A 14,881-nucleotide genomic window follows, 5' to 3' on the forward strand; every position below is an offset into this window, starting at 1 on the left:
GAGCATTTTTTATGACTTTCCGTACTATATATTATAGGTAGGGTTGGTAAGTTTTTTTATTAGTCGTGTCACTCTTAATAAACAAAAGAAAAAAAAATTGAAATATTTGACTCCACATATTACATATTTTTTTATGAAACATTATGTGGCTTTTTTTGGCTAAAAAATATCGTTTTCTTGGTAGGTTATGTAGCTACAATTTTTCCCTACCAACCTTTCATTCAATATATATATGTGTGTTAAATAAAGGTGATGATTGATGAAGAAGGTTACCGATTTACGATGGACTCAGAGTTAACAAGTTCAGTCGTACAGTGTAATGTGAATCTAAGGTTATAAAAACTTTTACCAACTTTGATAGGGTTAGGGTTGGAGCTAGCTTGATGCTAGGGGGTCGTCTGAATTTATTCATAGAAAAATTATATTATTTATATATGATTTAATTTTTTTTTGTGTTTATGTAATATATGTTGTATCCCTCATTTGACTAGTTCGTGTGTTTACTTCTTTATATTTTTAAAATTTTTAATCAAACTGGCTCCGCACACTGGATAAGGTTATACAAATCACGTCTTCTTAAAATGATAATACATAAATTCCTTTTTAATCGATCAAAAAAAAATAATGACACATTTTTAAATTTAGTAATAATTTACCTTAAAATGTCTATTTTACCATAGTGGGATGATTTATAGTCGTAGAAATATCTATGACTTTGTTTTAGATCAACTGTTTTGATTTTTTTTTTAATTTTATGTCAAATCAAATAACATCACATAAATTGAGAAAGAAAATTTTATGTCAAATCAAATATCATCACATAAATTGGGACAGAAAAAAAATAAATTAAGGACCTTTTTCTCTAACCAAAATCTTTGAAATATTTCTTAGATACTTCTAATTAATTGTATTTTATAAATGTAGTAGTCCAACTTGTAATATTAATTCTCTTTAATTAATTGTATATACGTTGATAAGATGTGTTACTAGAGTCTAATAATTACTTCGATAAATATTTAACATCTCTTTTATTGGTGTGATTAATATTTGTTTAAAGCGTTATATAAATTAAACCTCTTGGACTCATTATTTTCACTAAGGTTTGTGCATTTTTGCCTAAAATTGCATGTGCTATCATATATTAGAGCCTAATTAACCATTAGTAATATTATTTGTTTTGAATTTATTACTAATTAAGTCTACATGGCTTGAACACAAATATTACTAATTAAGGCTACATGTGATTTCCATATGATTTATTATTATAATTGGCAAACTAATTGAACATATTGTTAAATTCCTAAAAAAGGTATTATAATTATTTTTTTAATTCATTTTTATTTGTTTATTGTCCCGTTCAGCATATTAAGAAAAAGACAATTTTGTTTTCTTGTTTTATCCTTGACATCTACTACTAATTTCTCAAATTATTTCTTTAAATTTTCTAAAATACTAATAGTCATGAGTATTATAGTAAAATATGCACTTCATAGATTATTCTCTTGAAAGAAGTACAACCATGGTAATATATGGACAGATAAAAGTAAACGGAATTTTAACATTCTTAACAAATCCCACTAATTATTAATTAAGAGCCTAAATCTAAAGCAGACAACATTATTACTTAGTTGGATTATTCTAATAAAATATTCTAACTCTTATTACTTTTAGCGTAATAAAAGTAATAAGATTTATTATAATATATAGATTTTATTTAAAATTTTTGACTCCATGTGAATTCGTGTCAAAATTTGAATATCCTACTTCAAATTTCATCTTTCTTTTTTGGAATTATAGAATCAACAGTCAAACATTATATTTCCATCCTAAAGTTTTGCTTTCATATTACTTTAACCAAAAAAATCAATAAAAATATTACAAGTTACATATTGGGATTTACAAAATATTCAACAAAGAACCAAACACTAAAACTAGTCAAGAACTCCTTTTCTAGTCATGCTCTAATTTAATTACTTACCTTTCACACAGAGAATTAAAATTAACCTATATAAAACATATTCTTTACTAATTGATATTTTCCTTCGAAGGTAAAAATAATAATATTATAATTCAAATAGCGAACCAATAGTTAATTATGTAACTTTGATTGAGAGTCTTCTAATTTTTGAAAAGTTGAATAAATTTGAACTTAAACTCGATATATGTGTGTCAAACCTTTTTGTCGAAAATAGTTAGTGAAATTCATTTTGATATCTACAAATACAAATTTGAACGAATTTAAATGCTTCTATTAAATTTTGTATTTATACCACAAATTCATTAAGTATGTATAAATATTTAATTGTAAAATTAATAATTAACGAGTTCATACCATAAAATTTCAAATTTTAGCTCCAACTACGGAATGGGAGCAACCTAACTTGTATTCATCTTTTAACAGCTAATTAAATAAATAGATACATTGCATCATCATAATATTATTATTTTAAAGAAGTTTCAATATAGTTTCTATTCATTTCTAATTATTAGTGTGAAGAGAGAAAAAGTACTCAATTCAAAGGTTCATTAATTGTTTAAATAAATATTAAAATTATTGCTTTATGTTTGTCTGTTGACCAGTACTCGTAATCTTCATAATTAGATATTTTCCACTTCCTTTTAACAAGAACATTCTTTTTATTTGATTATGAGATTTTCCATTTTGACTTTTCTTCAAGGCTTGAGTTACAAGTTTTCATTCGGTGTTCTGGTGTTCAATATGTATATTAGAGTCTGATTATATTTAAATTCGCGTTGGAAAGTCTTATATTGGGGGGAAGGGGATAAAGAGCACCCTAACGACGTTGTATCTAAAGGGACTAAAACCCAATGCTTCTGATTAAGGATGATGAAATAGTACTTACCATTTCATCAAAACTCTTATTGGTACAAGTTTTGAGTTACAAATTCAAGTTTACTAAATTTAGAATATATTATTTATATCTATCAAATAATCTTTTTACATGATAAATAGAGTTCGGGCCAAAATTGTTGAGAAATTAGAAGTTTAGTCAGAATTTGAAGTTTATGTTTTTGAAGATTCCAGTTCTTTAAGATTAACAAGTCCTAAATTAATTATACGAGAAAAATTACGCTTCATGTCTACTTTTAAAAATATTTATACCATGTAATCTATATTTTGTGCATAAACACACGATTTAACTGATATTTGTGTATAAACATTTTGTTATACCGTTTATACAAGATTGATACTATATATATAATAATTTTTCCCCAAATATGTATATTGGGCAACGTGATGAAAATATTTTCAAAAGTGGTATATATTTGAAAATTTTCCTCAATATTTTTTTTTATATTCAATAAATTAAATATAAATATAAAATTTGAACAAAAAATATTAAATTTAATTGATTAGAAGGTTATTTTCACTTCTAAATGAGTTTTATCGAATCCGTAATTAATGAAGCGAGTCAAATTTAAATTTTCTCCAAAGAATGATAGAGTCTCCATGTGAAATTTTGACTCTAAGCGAGATCCGCGGATACGCTAGGGGTGCAAGCTTCTCTTATCTTAATTTATGTGACACTTTTTGTTTTTCAAGAGTCAAATAATTTAAGTTTGATCAAATATTTGTGCGTGACTTTTTCAATTTTTTGAAGTGAAATTTATATATTTGTAAACTACGTAAAAAGTATTATAAGTCACAATAATTGACGATTCAAAATGATTACGATCAAAGATAGACTTATTTGAATCTCCAAATTTATTTATTTTGACAACATTTTTGAAATAGTACAAGTAGGGGTTTGCACTATACGGATTTAACCGAATAATCAAACAGAATTTTTATTTGGATTGGTTTTGGATTAATAAATTACTTTGTTTGGTTTCGGATTTTAAAAAATAAAAATCGAAAAAACCCAAATTATATATATAATATGTTTAGGTTTAGAATTAAGTTGGAGTTAACCACTTTTGTCTCTTTTTAGTTATTGCCTTTCATGATAATTGCGTTTATATTTTATGTTTGAATTACATCTATAATAGATATACTTATATGTATTGTGTTTTAAGTTTTACTTATGATTTATATTAGAAAGTATATTTAAGAGATTAAATATTATTACTTTGGTTATGTTATTAATTATTGACATAACCGAATAATTAAACCGAAAAACCAAATGCACACCCCTAAGTACAAGTGAAGAGTTTTATGTAGCAAGTTGAACCACATAATATTGATATTTGTAGAAAAATTTGTAGTTGCTACGTATCGAGTAAATTTACTCTTATATAGCAAGTTGAACCACAAAAGACATAAATTGCATTAGATACATTCAAAGTAACGAGATTGATTGAGAAATTATTCATAGGAAAAATCAATCTTTCATCTATCTTATTTGTTTAAAATAGTAGATGAATAAAATTGAACCTTCACTCAGGATTTTTATCAAATTTACGTTTCATGATTTGATTTTTGGTCATATTGGTTACATCACTTTATCAAAGATTCAGATATATACTACGAGTTACGTATATACTATGTATACTCTTGGGATATATATATATAGGTAAAAGTTAAAAAATTAAAAAAATCTTATATATAAAAAGACATAAACTAAAAAATAATAATAAATGACCTACAAAATCAGTTCTCCCGTAAATATATACCTCAATCAGTTATTTGTGCACATGTGATACAACTAGTGAATACTTATCTATATCTTACTAATAAATAATGAGTTGTCCAAATAAAAATAGAATTGTCATCACTCATCATAGTCAATAATACTTAAACATTTGAGCTTAAGGATAGCAATGGAGCGGTGCAGGTCGGGGGCGGGTTAAGCTTAACTGTAAAAAATTAATCCATTCTGTATAACAATTTTTTTCATTTTCAACCCGCTCTGCCCCGCCTCGCTAGATCCGGCCCACACGAATCCGCTCCGCATAAATTTATAATATTTTTCTTTTCTAGTTAAGTTTGATACTAAAAACAAAATTTATTTTTCATTAAGTTATAATTATATTAATTTAACACATAATGACTTAAACTTTATTTTTCAGAGGTCAATTGGGAAACATGTAAGAAATGGTATTAGTTTTGAATTTTGATTGAATCATTTTTATTTACTATCTCGAATATTTTAGTACTTTTCAAAGAACTATCTTAAGAGATATTGCTTTATGACTCTAATTATAACAGGTAAAAAGTTAAAATTAAATTTAAACCCGCATAAAATCGCATAAAGCTACAACCTATCCCGCATTAATTTTTTTAAAAACCACTCCAACCCTCCCTACATCCCTTCCCACCCTGCATAGCCTTAAATTCATCTTGCCCCGTCCTGCATTCGTCCCTTTCTGTAGAGTACTAAATAGCGTATGAATACATAGTCTTTGCTTATCTTATACGTATTTTAAGCCAAGATAAATTAACTATATTGATTCCAAACTATCTTTTTTTGTGCAAATATTCACCAAATTACTTAAGCTCACTTGTTTTTTCATTCGCGATTGTACTCATTCATAACAATCAAATTTGTTGAGTAATGTCAATATTCTGCCAATAGTAAGGTTTAAGTGATGGACTGAAGATGACTTGGTTGGAGTCATGATTGAACATGATGTCTGCCAATAGTAAGGTTTAAGTGATGGACTGAAGATGACTTGGTTGGAGTCATGATTGAACATGATGTCTGCTTGATGAGCTTGTTTGGCCTGGTAAACGCTTGTTCTTAACAAGTGATATTATATTCAAGGTTATGGGTAGGATTTCCATGAATGACATGATGCATTTGGCAGATGTTGAGAGGAAAATTGTTGGACAACGCCCATATCCTATGTCTATGGTGAGTCCCATGTGATGGGTCGGGAATAATCCGAATAGTAGTCATGATTGAACCTGACTCTTGCTTTAAGAGATAAAGTTGACCAAACAACACAAATTTCACTAGTTTAGTGTTTAATTAATTACGTGTCTTTTGTGAGTTTTTGAAACTACTAGTCTTACCAATATTCAGTTCCAAAATACATATCTAACGCATCCAGATACATGTATCTCAGATATATTGGATCAAAATTTGATGTAATTTGTTTCGAATACACTATATCCAAGTGAATTCACATATTGTATCTGACTCTCTCGCTAGCCTCTCTCCCTCTGTCCCTCGTCTCTCTCCTTAAGTATCTGTATTTCAAAATTTATCAAATATCCATATACATGTATCTAGTATGATTCACATGTATATGAGATTTACTACTTTTATTTCCGCTTGCCGGCATTTCCATCTTTGTTGTTGAGTTTAAGAATATTTTAGTCTAGAATTTCTTTTATTAAACCTAAAACAATTAGTCTGCACAAATACATAACGGTGGACAAAATGCAAATATCCATCCCAAATTTTTTTCTTTTGTGCAAACTAGAGGTGGTTAGCTCTTGAAATTTAACTCAATCCGTTCATTTTCGATAAGCAAATTATTACCTAATCTCACTTGCTTTTTCATTGTCAATTGGAAATGACGCATGTGAGCTAGGGCTACACAAATTAAATTAAATTATTTATTTTATTTTATTTTAGTTTGATTTCTTATTTGATGTCGAAGTTCACATTGGAGCCTTGACTAAATTCAGATTGTGTATTGTGAAACTCATTTGGTGGTTATACTCCCAACAAAATTTCTCCATATCCAAAAGTTGAACTCAAAATCTCTAATTAAGAATGAAGCCGTCTCACCACTGTATCACAACTTGTATTGATGCTACACAAATTAAATGATGTAACTAGTATTTTTCAAATTTCCACTCTATAGAGTACTTAAATTAAGCCTTTTAAAAATATACATTTGTTCAACCTCCAAAAATCTTGCATAATCATTGAAACTTTCTCTTTTATATATATATATTAATCAAAATATTAATATAACAATTGAATTAATGTTAAACACGCTTATTATTCATGTCAGGCAACTACCACAGCTGGCTAAATCTATTGCAAAAGCTCTTGTATAGATTAATTAAAAATATGTAATAGAATAGATTACAACAATCTTTTTAATTACTATTATTTTGTTTTTGCTTATTGTAAAAAAAAAACAGGTACTACCTAATTTTTTTGACTTGGTTCAAGATAGTGCAATTAATTTAATTTTATCCTCATTTAGTGGAGTTATTTTTACTTAGTCTTGAGTGGCTTTTATTTGATCTTTTTCCATGATTAATAAACACATTTTGTAACTCTCAAATGGTCATATATCATCAATAATGGTGAAACTTTTTTTTTTTTGAAAAAAAGAACTATTCCACAAACTATTTTGACTTGAATAACTTGTTCTTTCACGCACAATTTTTTTTATTTTTTATAATGAGAAAAAGTGGATTATTGTTACATCATCTCATGTAAATTTTTTTAATATAAAGTTAAGTTTTTTTTTTTAACACATGTCTAGTTACTTCTTGAGCAAGATTTAAAACTTCCTACATTTTTACTTTAATATTCATGTAAAATTGGACACACGAGTACACACATACATATATAGGGGAGGGGGGAGTTTCATGGTTTTAACCTTATTAGCATTAATTGCTTATTCCCTAAAATATTTGTAAGATATAATACTAAATATCAATTAATTATATAATTATTATAATAAAATACTACTCCCTTCATTTCAAATTAATTGAATTATTGAGGTGTTTTACACCTTTTAAGAAAAGAAGATTAAGTCATAAATTAGGCTTAACTTTCTATTTTTACCCTTATTAATTATTATCAAAATTATGATTAAAATAACTAAATATTAATTAATAACTAATTCCAATACTAACTAATAAAGGATAAAATTGGAAAAAGCATTCTAAAAGTAGTCTTGAAAATTAAAGAATTAAGTTAATTTAAAAAATAAAAAATATTTCAATAATTTAATTAATATAAAATAGAGGGAGTAATATCAATAAATATTCTTAAAGCGAAAAAATAAAAGTAAACATAAGGAGAAAATTTTTGTTGAGGAAAGTGAATAATTAGTGACAAATTGATTGTCTAGCTAAATATCATATTTAATTTGTAGTGTATATATGGGATGATGAGTCACTTTAATTTAATTATAGAGAAGCTAAAGTATGTATTTTCCCACGATAAGGGGTAAGAAATGTAGTTGTGTGGGTCAACGACAGATGTCAAAACTAGAGTGAGTATTTTTTTTAATTGACATAATATATAATCATACATTTAAATTTTGCCTCCATTGTTAAGTAAGTATTTCAAATTTGAGAGTGTACATTTAGATACCTCAACTGACAAATAAATATTCAAACTCTTCCCTACTATGTCTCATGACATCAGACATGACATGACACATAAATTTTGAAAATGTCTAGATGGTCATTTTGTAAGTTGGAGTACTGTTCAACTAACATAGTGAAAACGAGTTAAGATCTCTAAATGTATATACACGCTCAAAGTTTATCAAAGCAATATTAAATTGTCAGTTATTATCAAGTTTAAGTGTTTATCTGTGTATTATGCGGAAATACTTATATCATGAAGTAAAAATTAGCTAGGAAGTAGTTGTAACTTGTATTACATCAAATCAAAAATTATTAATATTATGTTATGAACATAGAAAAAATTGTCATTTGTAGTTGGTGAACATATGATAAAAAAAACCCCATCATAATAACACATTAGAAAAGAATGAATTATATTTACAAATTCGAGTATATACATCACCACTTGTTGCATGAAATATTTGATTTTTTGGATTTATATTAATTCTCACCTACCAACTTATTTGGTAGACAAAGGGGCAAACAAAGTCTAACAAGTCTTTTGTACCACGAGGTCAAAAATTGGCCACAAATCATAATAATCAAGATGACTTTTTTATTTTTTTATTTTTTGCAATAGTGCTCAATCACTTATTATTTGAATTTATAAAAGTGGGAAAAAAGGAAACCAAGAGGAAAAGGTGAAGGGGAAAAGAATAAAAAGATAAAGGGTGAAAGGAAAAATAAATGAAATAAATAAATAAAATTGTGGTTGGTGCCCAAACCCACAAACTTTTAGACCTATATAATCTCAAGATATTATACATAATTCTGTCACAAAATTATTTTCCATTCTAGCTAACAAATAAACTAAAAACATAAGCTTCAAGAATGGGAAGCTTATCATTTGAGAAGGTATATAATTCTTTCAACTACATATTACTTTGCAATTTTTTATTTTTTTTTTGGCTTCAAGTGGTTAATTTTTTTTGTTTTATTATTGTTTGTCAATTTATGGAATTTAATTTGTTGTCATTAATATACTTTTAGCATCTAAAAGTATCTTAATATATCATATCCATTTTTTCTCTTTGGATTTTCTTGATAACTTGAGGGTTAATCTTTTTTTTTTGCTTCATCTTTATGCATGGTTTCTTGTTCCTTTTCTTGGAAAATCAATGGGAAAGATTGGTATACATGTCCATAAATTTCTTGTGTTGTGTGTGGACAAATGAACCAAAAGAAAACTAATATCACTCAAAAGACTTTTTCTTTGTTTTATCATTTTTAGTCTTTTGCATGGTTCTTTAGTCCACAAAACGTGGTGGGGGTGGGTAAGTAATCCCTCTACATTTAACTAGAAGAAGTTAACTAGAAGTTTCAGGTTCAAATCCTTGTTCGTGGAAATACAACAGACTTTTATATGATAGGGAGTAGTTGATTCACGATTTAAACTTTATGAGTTTAATTTTTAAGATTTTTAGCATCGAGTCTAGCATATTCTTAACGTTATATTTAATAAGTACATATAAACTTGCACTGCATGTCGAAAGTACTAGGTTCATATGAATCTGGTATCGACGAGCCGCATACACATATAATTGGACTTTCTAGTGCTAATTCGAATTAGTCAAGCCCTAAAACAGGTACCGACCGAATACCTAATAAAATTATGTTCATGTTTCTAAAGTATGGTTTCTCTTTTTTTTTTTCAAGGACTTTGAGCCATCAGCTGTGACTCCAAGAGGATTGGCACCACCTGGATTAATTGTAAATGGTGATTTTTGTGAAATGATGAGACTTAAGGTGTCATCTACACCTACAACACCAAGAAAAAATTTGGATCTTTCAGTGACTGAGCCAGGCAAAAATGATGGACCTAGTTTGGATTGTACATTGATGAATTATATTGATACACTTACCCAACGTATCAACTATCATATAGGTAATTATTCTTTTTTACATATTGTCAACTTATAAGTTTTATATATCGACAGTATAAAGAATATTCACACAATCATCAGGTAATTATGTACTTTTATCTATCTGTTAAAAATGACAGTCTGGTGCATAAATATTCCACGTTTGTATAGGGTGTATTCAATAATTAAAATATATATAGAAGTGATTTTTTGATGAATGATGTAGACAGTCTGTCTTAATACAAGTATTAATGATTGCTTACACAACTTGAGTCCATAATCTATTTATTACAAAAGGATAGTGTGGTGCATAAATATTCAATGTTTATATAGGGTATGTGCAAGAGTCGCAACCCAATAGTGGCAAAATCAAATTTTTTGCTAAGGGTGTGTTCAATATTTTTGATACATACATAAAAGTAATTTTTTGATGAATAGTGTAGACAATCTACTTTAATATAAATATTAATTATTGCTTACACCGCTCGAGTCCATAATCTATGCAAGAAGGTTATAAAGTCTTAGGTCAATTACATCGTTCCACGATGTCGTGTTGACAATTTCTTATATGAAAATTATTAATTTGAAAACTTGAAAAGTATAATTTTAAGGCATGTTCCCTATAGCTAATTGACAAAATTACTAGTATCTCAGCAATTTCGAATTATTGACTATTTAATTCTGTCAAAAATAACAGTTGACATGGTAAAAACTTACTGGCATCGATTATTAAATTAATATGTCAACAATAATAATAGCATATCTAGTGTAATCCTACAAAATAGGGTCCAGGAAAAGTAGAGTATACACAGACGGTTTTTGATAGACCCTGAGCTCAAGAAAAAGAAAAAGAAAAAAACGGTCAACAACAGTATAGAGAAAGAAAGAATCGAAATGAAAACAGTCACCACAAAATACTATAGACAACGTTAACCTGACAAATCATCATAAACAATAGTCATAAGTCATAGCAAGTTATAACGATAATCAAAGCGTAATAAAAACTAGATATGTTAAAATATAAACTTTCTTTACATAGCTATGATTAATTCTCTTTGTTGTTCAAAAATAGTTAATTATTTATTTGTTTTTATGATGATGAGTTGTTGACTTTTTTTTACTTTTTTTTTCAGGTTATCCAGTGAACATATGCTATGAGCACTATGCTAATTTAGCCCCACTTTTACAATTCCATTTAAATAATTGTGGCGATCCATTTCTTCAAAATACTGTGGATTTTCATTCAAAAGATTTTGAAGTGGCTGTTTTAAATTGGTTTGCTGATTTATGGGAAATTGAAAGAGATCAATATTGGGGTTATGTTACAAATGGTGGTACTGAAGGAAATTTACATGGCATTTTGGTTGGGTAAGAATCAATTTTTACTAAGTTTTTGATGTTTTGATTCTCGAGAGTTAATTTTAATTATTTTTTATAGTTAAATTAGATCAGATCAATTTGATTATATAAAAGTATTATATTCAAATGAAAAAGTTAGAATTTCTTCATAATACTTTTAATTATAATTTTTTGAGTTTTTAATTTTTTTTTTTTTTTTGGTTGGTGAACAAATTTCTTGAGCTTTGAGTGAGTAGTAACCAATTTAGTACAAAAGAAAATTATAAAAAAGATTATCCTAATTTTTAAAGTTTGAGTGCGTGAGCCCAAAACACTTTCTTCAACAACTATGCAAAATTGAACACTAAGTCTATAAAAAATTATATTCAAATGAAAAAAATTATTTTCGGATCATCATAAAGTCAATATTTTTAATATAATGGCAAAAATGTCAAGAATGAGATAATATAGTTAAAGAAAACAATTAAAATAAAATTAAAAAGTGTTTCATTTTATTTTTTTGACTTGTCTAATTTATTTTTTTATTTTTTCAGGAGAGAAATATTTCCAACTGGAATTTTATATGCATCAAAAGACTCTCATTATTCAGTGGCTAAAGCAGCAATGATGTATAGAATGGATTTTGAAAATATTAATGCATCAATAAATGGAGAAATGGATTATTCTGATTTAAAAGCTAAATTGCTTCAAAACAAGGGCAAACCAGCAATAATTAATGTTACAATTGGTAAATATTTTAATTAAGATATTTTTTATTAATTATAATAAGCTTATACATTTTCTAATAATTTTCATTTCATTAAATATAGGTACTACTTTTAAAGGAGCTGTTGATGACCTTGATGTTATTCTTCAAACACTAGAAGAATGTGGTTATACACAAGATCAATTTTATATTCATTGTGATGCAGCACTTAATGGACTTATTATTCCTTTTATTAAAAATGTAAGTTTTTATTTTCTTAGAGTATATTAATTAGCTTAACATAAAACAACTCTAACATTTATGATTATTTTTTAATAATAGATGATTACTTTCAAGAAGCCAATTGGAAGTGTGACAATTTCTGGTCACAAGTTTTTGGGATGTCCAATGCCTTGTGGAGTTCAAATAACAAGGAAAAGTTACATTAATAACCTTTCAAGAAGAGTTGAATATATTGCTTCTGTGGATGCTACAATTTCTGGAAGTCGAAATGGTTTGACTCCGATCTTCTTATGGTACAGTCTAAGTGCTAAAGGCCAAATTGGTTTTCAGAAAGATGTTAAGAGATGTTTTGACAATGCTAAATACTTAAAAGACCGTCTTCAACAAGCAGGAATCAGTGTCATGTTGAATGAGCTTAGCATCATAGTTGTCCTCGAGAGGCCTCGTGACCATGAATTCGTTCGTCGTTGGCAACTATCTTGTGTGAGAGATATGGCACATGTTATTGTTATGCCAGGCATAACTAGAGAAACTCTTGATGGTTTCATTACTGATTTGCTTCAACAAAGGAAAAAATGGTATCAAGATGGAAGAATTAGTCCTCCTTGTGTTGCTAGTGATATTGGTGCACAAAATTGTGCTTGCTCTTACCACAAAATTGATTTTATTATCCCATAGAGGGCTATGAAAATCAATTATATATATTTGCTACTAAGTGTGTCTTTTTATAGACATGGCATTTTGTAATTTGTAACTTATATTATGTCTTCATTTTTTATTTATCCACTTTTTCTATGTCTTCATTTTTTATTTATCTACTTTTACAGAAAATTGTATTCTACATGTAGTATCAGTATTGTACCACATAAAATGTACTAATGTTGTGGGAAATACATGGTTTGATAAAATCTTATATATGAGTCTTGTTAAGATATATATAAAGCAATAAAAATGTGTGTGAAATTTAAGATATAGTGAAGTGTTAATTATTCCATAAGCTTTTTCTGCCTTACTTTCAATTACACCAATTTGCAAAACTACTTCTTGAACTTTACCATCCAACTAGAAGTAGTATAAGATGAGTCGGTATCAGTGGTGACTCATTATTTTAATGAATTATTTTTTTGAATATGAGAAGATTATGCAAACACTTAATTTTTTTATATGAATATATTTGATCGCAAAATTTGAATATAGAATTCAAAGAGATCAATTAAGAAAGGATACTCTGAATTATAGAACTATAATGAGATCTTTTCATATAAGTATTTTATTTAAAGAATAATTTTTTTCCCCTAAATGGATGTCAATTTAATTAATTATGATTTTTTCCCCCTAAATGGATGTCAATTTAATTAATTAAATACGGAATATTATATACTAATTAAAGATAGAAGTGGTCAATCCATTGACTCTCAAAATTGGCATAATTTGAGGATCTCCACTATAGTTGAAAAATTCAAATATTTTTCTCTTTCTGATAGACACATATTTAGTTGAAAAATCGAATCATTGAACCCTCCAAATATTTGAAATGTTCATCATTTCGTTTATATTAATGTTTATTTGTAAGTTGATTTACTTTTTATTTATTTTTAAAAGTAAAACTTTATAATATATTTTTTTGAATATTTAAAGATAACAAACAAATAATTAATTGAAGTTTGATGTTCTATGAAATGTTTGGTGAACAAACAAAATTTATAATGTTTTTTTTAGCATTTTGCTACTTTTTATTTCTTTACGTTTGAGGATGAATGTGTGGTTTAGTAGGCAACGATGTCCTTCAGATCGTTTCTTTTCTCATATTTTACCCTCTTCATAGATGTGGTTAGTTATTTTTGACTAACGATTATTTCAAGGTGATCGGATGCATTTCAAGAAAGCTTTTTAATTTTGAAAATTAAAAACTCGTAAAATTTGACCAAAGTCAATATTTAAAATGCGTACATAGGCTTCCTCAATGCACTACCAATGTAAATCAGTGAAAACTTGGGCAATTCCACACACATATAGTATCAATACATTCTTCTAGGTCTTATTACCAATTTAAATGTGAGCTTCATATAATTTACCATTTGGCTTCCCTTCCTAGATCATATAATTGTCGAAAATATACATGTTTATACAGTATATATATATAATAGTCGAGAGGGCTTTGAATTTTTTACTTTCAGATAGTATATATTCACTGTATAATAATGTATACAAAATGATATATACTGTAATTTTTTGTTTCTAAAGTAAAATAAAGAAATTTATATTCAAACATTTTAAATGAAAAAAAATTGTTGTAGGTATTTTCTTATAATTTGTATATATAATTGAACAAGTAGACACACACACAAAAAAAAACATAACGTCAACAGCAGGGTTCGAACCTGCGCGGGCGAAGCCCAACAGATTTCAAGTCTGTCTCCTTAACCACTCGGACATATTGAC

At 27.3% G+C, this 14,881-nt stretch overlaps 1 protein-coding gene and 1 non-coding gene across 2 annotated transcripts; one reads left to right on the forward strand and one right to left on the reverse strand.

The window, feature by feature from the left end:
- The first annotated feature begins 9,065 nt into the window (after positions 1 to 9,065).
- On the forward strand, positions 9,066 to 13,229 carry LOC125842126 (histidine decarboxylase-like). The gene is made up of 6 exons (XM_049521335.1): positions 9,066 to 9,145; positions 9,947 to 10,175; positions 11,286 to 11,520; positions 12,045 to 12,238; positions 12,321 to 12,457; positions 12,539 to 13,229. The coding sequence occupies exons 1-6, from the start codon at positions 9,122 to 9,124 to the stop codon at positions 13,115 to 13,117; spliced, it is 1,398 nt and encodes a 465-aa protein (XP_049377292.1). The 5' UTR covers positions 9,066 to 9,121; the 3' UTR covers positions 13,118 to 13,229.
- Positions 13,230 to 14,799: 1,570 nt separating this feature from the next.
- Positions 14,800 to 14,881, reverse strand: TRNAS-UGA (transfer RNA serine (anticodon UGA)). The gene has a single exon. It is a non-coding gene; the product is annotated as a tRNA-Ser (tRNA).

The sequence above is a fragment of the Solanum stenotomum genome, chromosome 10 (genome assembly GCF_019186545.1).
Source record: "Solanum stenotomum isolate F172 chromosome 10, ASM1918654v1, whole genome shotgun sequence".
Classification (NCBI taxonomy): Eukaryota; Viridiplantae; Streptophyta; class Magnoliopsida; order Solanales; family Solanaceae; genus Solanum; species Solanum stenotomum.

What these genes read in the sequence shown, in the direction of transcription:
- LOC125842126 (XM_049521335.1), top strand. Translation starts at nt 9,122, where the DNA reads ATGGGAAGCTTATCATTTGAGAAG. An exon ending in ACGTATCAACTATCATATAG is followed by an intron (nt 10,176 to 11,285) that starts GTAATTATTCTT and finishes TTTTTTTTTCAG; the next exon opens with GTTATCCAGTGAACATATGC. An exon ending in TTATTCCTTTTATTAAAAAT is followed by an intron (nt 12,458 to 12,538) that starts GTAAGTTTTTAT and finishes TTTTAATAATAG; the next exon opens with ATGATTACTTTCAAGAAGCC.